The sequence below is a fragment of the Macrobrachium nipponense genome, chromosome 23, assembly GCF_015104395.2.
Source record: "Macrobrachium nipponense isolate FS-2020 chromosome 23, ASM1510439v2, whole genome shotgun sequence".
NCBI classification, from domain to species: domain Eukaryota; kingdom Metazoa; phylum Arthropoda; class Malacostraca; order Decapoda; family Palaemonidae; genus Macrobrachium; species Macrobrachium nipponense.
Window position 1 is genome coordinate 26,131,579 of NC_061090.1, and position 6,408 is coordinate 26,137,986.

The 6,408-nt window shown below is 42.5% G+C and overlaps 1 protein-coding gene across 1 annotated transcript in view; it reads left to right on the forward strand.

The window, feature by feature from the left end:
- The first annotated feature begins 330 nt into the window (after positions 1 to 330).
- The window catches only part of LOC135197347 (uncharacterized), a 224,566-nt gene continuing 218,488 nt past the window's right edge, over positions 331 to 6,408 (forward strand). The window contains 2 exon segments of the mRNA XM_064224486.1: positions 331 to 792; positions 1,653 to 1,711. Of these exon segments, the coding sequence (XP_064080556.1) occupies positions 1,655 to 1,711 (57 nt within the window). The 5' untranslated portion in view covers positions 331 to 792; positions 1,653 to 1,654.

The window sequence follows — 6,408 nt, forward strand, 5'->3', positions numbered from 1 at the left end:
GTTTGTCTCAGCAGTTCCCCGTAAGCATTCCATTAATGCCCCCTTAGTCCCCAAATATCCACTAATGGCCTATCGATTCCCCCATTGATTGAGACCGCCGGGTGGCCGCTCAATGACCGTACGGGAAGGGGGAGAGCGAGTTCCGCCCTTTTCTCCTCCACCAATCGCAAGACAAGCCTACCTTTCCGGAGGCCAATCACAGTCCGGCATAGCTCCTTAGCTCCCCCCACACCGGATTCCGCGCCGCTCATTGGCCGGCTCCTCTGGCGAGTCTGGTGTAGTCACGTGACCTGCGTGGCGGCGGCCAGACCAGTCAATCTGTATGTAGCTGAGTGAGAGAGCAGAGTGCTGGTTCGGAGCTGCCGATATAAGTGCTTATCTCGACCGTTTAACGGGTTTACCATCCTGGAATACGACCGGGAAGTGTGTGTAGTGGTGTCTTCTGCCAGTGTGTTAAATTTGGTGAGTGGAGCTCAGTGAAAAGTGGGTGAAATTAGTGGAAATGTGTGTGGTGTAGCCTGTGCCAGGGCTTTGAGCCTTGACAAGATGGCGGGGTGGGAGCCGAAGGCCGTAAGGGAGGTGTGAGTGAGAGAGGAAAGGAAAGTGCCTACTACTACTCGCTCTGCTGCTCTGCTGCTGCTGCTACTCGGGATACATACATACATACATACGTGCGAGTCTCTTTTACCTGGATATATATACTGTGTGCTTGACCATCACTTCGTCTACGCTCGGATTATATACTATATACTATATTACTTACTTCTGGGCCTTCTGCAGCAGCAACCAGAGGTGAGAGCATTCGAGGTTCGTAGGGCCTGCCAGGACCCAGCGATGATAAGTTTTCAGTTTTCTCTCCCTGTCTCTCTCTCTCTCTCTCTTCTAGCATGACCGTGTTGTCGTCTCTTAAAGCAGCAGCAGTAGTAGGACTCGTCAGGAGAAGAAGAAAAGGAGTCAGTCTTTTTTTGACACATCTGACCATCTCTGTTAAGGGAAGGGAAGTTAGCCAGCTTTATTTTCTCTCGATTAACGTTTCAATTTTACGTGGGTTTTTTTCTTCTATACATATATAGCTTTGGTTTGCATGATATTAACGCTTCAAGGTATATAATATATCTCTTAAGCCAAACGTGTGATATTGAATGCATGTTGAATCTGTTTTTTTTTTATTTACTTATTTGTTGGTCATCTAAAGTGGGTTATAAGTTTCTCTGTAACCATTTCTGTGCAGCCTGTATATCTCTCACACGCTTCCTCCCAGTTTTTTCTCTCCCGGCTGGTGTTCCACTTTAAAGTATATATGGGGTTACGGAGGGGAATTTTGCTTTAACGCTTTTTACCTCATACGAAGGATACATTCATGCACGGGATACTTGGAATACGTGAGATACATCGGGGATGTATGTGTGTTTGTGCGTGTGTATGTGCATGATACTGTAACGCTGTATCACTTCTTGCACGGTCTCTAGCGTTGCTGTTGTTGTTGTTGTTATAACCTTAATGAGAGAAGGGTGGTTGTGGCATGTTTCACTACCACCACCAATACTACTACTACTACTATCACTACTACTACTACTAAGGCTACTATTAATACTACTAGTACTCCTGCCCCTAAGCTTATCGTTTGTATGCCCGTATGTTGTCTCTTTCAGAGATGGCCGAGGAGGACACAACGTCTTCTTCCCTTAACTTGAATTGGCTTTTTGAGAAGGTAAGTGTTGACACTTGACAGTGTGCGTGTTTATCGATTTGTGTAAAGGAGGGAAGGAAGGAAGGAAGGAAGGAGAGGAGAGGAGGAAAGAAAGAAAGAAAGAAAAAAAAGAAGGGTTATGACGGAACAGGTAAGGTTCATTAATGGATAAGGATGATGTATAAAGGTTAATGAGATGTGTTTTGGTAGACATGCCCTTCAAGGATGTCAAGATTCAAGTATAATTTTTTTTTTTTATTGATTTAATGCAAACGAGTTGCTTCACTGCAAGATGATTGTGACGACGACGATGATGATGAAGTAAGTCGAGTGTAATATTGATTGATAAGTTTGTTTTTATTTTGTTTGTTGTCAATTCGTCCTTGAGGGAAGGAGGTGCTCTTTCATGATGGGTTGATGATGATAGAGAGAGAGAGAGAGAGAGAGAGTGCCTCCAGGGCCGTTTGTCCCACAGTTTATCGATCGAACAAGTGCAGGGCCACACTCAGGAGGGGGGAGGAACCCTGGGACTCCCCTACCCCTCCCACCCCTTCCATCTGCCTTCACCCCGTCCTACTATCCCTCACCCTCCGGGGTGAAGAAGAGGTAGGGAAGGACGTGGGGGAGGAGGAGGAGGAAGGGTCACGGCAGGATGCGAACAGGGTCACCCCCCTATCTCCCCCTCCCCCCACCCCTCCGTAAGAAGGCCTTGTGGATGGGAGCAGTGCCGCCGCCGCTGCTGCTGCTACTGCTGCCGGGGTAAAGCAAGGAAGGTTCACGGGGCTCGTCGCTTCGGGTGCGGAAAGGGGGAGGGAAGAAATGTATGTGAATAAAAGGTGTGCATGGGAAGAGGATGGGGAATGAAAGGGGGAAATGTGGGAATGGGTGATCATATTAATGTGCATAGGAGGCAGAGCTTGCATACATGCGAAGAGGCGGTGTGAATAGACGGTATGCATGCATGGGAGAAATGCGTGAAAGGGAGGCGAGGTGAATGTGAATAGACTTTGTGCCTGCAAGGCGGGAGTAAACACGAGGAAGCAGAGTGAATGTGGGGTTGGGGGGCGGGGAGAGAAATGAGAGTAAATAAAACGGCGTGGATGGGAAAGAGACGTGCTCTGGGATGGATGGGAGAGAATAAAATAAGACAGTGTTGATCGGGATTCAAATAAATGGGAATTTACTTTTTTTGTGTGTGTGCGTGGCAGATGTAAATAAATGCGTATAGAGACAATATGGAGAGAGAGAGAAAATAAAGAAAAGAAGGATGAATGACGTGAATAAAAGAGAGAGAGAGCGAGAGTAGCATAGAATGACAAGTGAGTTGATGCTAATGCTTCACTTTCATCAGTTTTTACGAGGAGTTACAAGGATTAGGATGTCTCAAAGACCTGTTAGTCCATCCTAAGAGGAGACATCGTGTGCTCACTTATCTCTAGGAGCAGGTTTTACTGATTTTATCTAGCTTTCTCTTAAACTCTTCTACACTGTTGTGACATCATCTCTGATAATTGCTGCTTATCCCACTCTTTGTTTCTCTGTTAACGCTGGAGTAAGGGAGAAGTGGGTGAAGTAAACAGAAAAAAAAAGTGGTTTAATGGTAACTTAAATTTAAATACATAAAGGTGTATCTTCAAGTAGCTATATATAATTATATATCACGATTCAGCGGCAGAAGTGGGAATACGGAAAGAACTATTTAGATGTCATTTCTATGGAAAACAATTTGATTAAACATGACAACGACACATAAATATACTAATTGTTTGCCGAAGGCAAAGCATCACAGCAATTTTTTCCGGATTCCCACTTAATCGTCGAATCGTGAACAAACCTATATGTATTTAAAATTAGTTACCATTAGTTTTACTGTATAAAATATTATATCTATATATATATATATATATATGTGTGTGTGTTTTGGGGGGGGGTGTGTGTGTGTATATATATAGGTATATGTATATATATATATATATATATATACTATATATATATATATATATATCATATATATATATATATATATATATATCTATATATAATATATATATATATATATATATATATATATACATATATATATAGGGCGGGCCTCCTATAGTATCAAAGTCGCTATTGCATGCAACCACTTCTGTGGTATTACATCCTTATTCTCCACTTCTTTTTCCCCAATCACACTGTCTTCTGCCCTTCTTCATTCTTTTTCTCTCTCCGCATTGTCTCTTCACATTTATTTACATTTCCCATGCGATATATATATATATATATATCATGGGGAAATGTAAATAAATGGGAAGAGACAATACGGAGAGAGAAATTGAATGAAGTAGGGCAGAAGACTGTGAATTTCAGTTTCCCTTCTCTCTCTCTCTCTCTCTCTCTCTCTCTCACACACACACACACACACACACACACACATATATATATATATATATATATATATATATATATATATATATATATATTATATTGATATATATAGAGAGAGAGAGAGAGAGGAAGGGAAACTGAAATGAAAAGAGGAGAAAGGAAACCACCTCATTATGAAAAGCATGGCGTGTGTGCGTGCGTGCGTGTTCCCAGGCCGCCACTCACCCGAGATTTATTACAAGAATATATAAGCTATTCGTGCTCCCGAATGCGAATCGATGCGTGCACGGATATGAGAGAGAGAGCCCCGGGCCGGTCCCCGAATGCGTGAGTGTCTCCCATAGAGGAACCCCGAAACTTTACTCTACTCTCTCTCTCTCTCTCTCTCTCTCTCTCTCTCTCTCTCTCTCTCTCTTTTCCCTGCGTTTCTGGACCAAGGCTGGAAACGCTTTTCTTTCGGACGTGTCCTTCTGAATAAGGATATGAGACGGCGTCTCATTCTGAAGAGCTTGGTTAATTTGTAGAGGAATTTGGTGATGAACCTCTTTTGTTTCGTGGGGAGGAGAGGGGTATTGGCGGGGGGGGGGGGGGGTTGTTAGACGAAGACGCATTTCGACGTTTTTTATTTGTGGTATTCACTGGAATTTTAATTCCAAGGGTTGGATCATATTAATGCAGGGTCCTATAAATGCTTCTCTGTGAAGTGCTTTAAGTAGGGGGAGGGTTTTGTTGTGTGTGTGTTTTTTTTAAAGATATTTAACGCACGGTTCTGTTCAGTTAGACAACATCTGGTCGTGTTTCGGTATTTTGATTCTATTTTGAATGAGATGTTTTTTGGAGTGCGTGTCTTTTGAGATCTTTTTAGGGGAATGAATCCGTGACGATTATGGCTAGTATAAACAGTCGGATTTTTAGAAAGAGATAAGAATATATATATATATATATATAGTATATATACATGTATGTATTTTACATATATTTATATATGTATATGGTGTATATTTGTGTATAAGTATCAACTAAGTATCCGGGATAATTTACGCAATACAAGAAGCAGCTTCCCAGCAAAATTTAACCCAAGTATTTACAAATTCAACTCTGCTCTCAGGTTAAGCCTGCAATAGTACTACACCGTTAGTGAGGCCGGCAGGGTGATTTGGAGGAAGGTAGATGGGTTGGGGATATGGTAGGGTCTGGTCCCTGGGATGGTGGGGGTGTGGGATGCCCTCACGGAAAACGCACGTGGCATGGATGGGATAGACGCACGCACGCACGCCACCCAGTGTTGACCGAGTCGTTAGCGTATTTGCACAGAAGTCTACGCCGAAAATTAAGATTTCACGTGGAGGTTCCGTATTTCCGTTTCGTTGTATCCGAATTGGATTTTATTCCCTTGCTTTTTTTTCACAATAATTCAATATATACTGTTGGTTTCCGTATTACCTGTGATTGTGTTTAAATGTGCGCGTATAAATCCACAAGGTATAGATTCTGCATGATTGTTTGTGAGTGCATAATTTAGTTTGTATATTAACTGAAACATTATTATCAATGCGTTTTTATATACATATTTTTTTATATATGAATGGTCATCGTGCCCTCCCACTTATCATTTTCTCTCTCGTTGTTGTGCGCGCACTGTATGTGCTGTTATTTGGATGAATGTTCAGTTTGTAATATCAGTACTCTCTCTCTCTCTCTCTCTCTCTCTCTCTCTCCTCATTTCATTTTCGGGTTTCAAATCTCCTCTCATTTTCAGGTTTCGGGATGGTTATGGATGTACCTGAGATTGCTTTGTCTTTGTAGAATTTCTGCATGCACAATCTCTCTCTCTCTCTCTCTCTCTCTCTCTCTCTCTCTCTTCTCTCAAAAAATCCTCTCTCTCTCATTTTATGTTGAATAAATTGTTATGGATATGTCTGTGTTAACCTGTGCATGCTTTCTGGTTGCAATACCTCTCTCTCTCTCTCTCTCTCTTTCTCTCTCTTTTCCCCATGTCGAGGCTCCATCATCTTGATCGGAAACAACCGGAAGGGAACCCTTGGTTAGGGGTGGGCTTGGGGGTGAGAGGGAGGTACCCAGGGGTCGTTTATTCTGCGAGGAGGACAATATTGAGGATGTGGAGATGATGTGGTCATTCTCACTTCCTGATGTTGGGATGTTGGTGGCATTTCTCTCTCTCTCTCTCTCTCTGAATGGCTCTAGTTGCGTGGGTCTTTTCGGAAGTAAGTTTGCGACTGTATTTGTGTACGTTCTCGTTTTTATTTTTATAGTCAACTCTCTCTCTCTCTCTCTCTCTCTCTCACGGAATGATTCTGGGGTTATGTTTCTGTGTAATTAATTTTGTT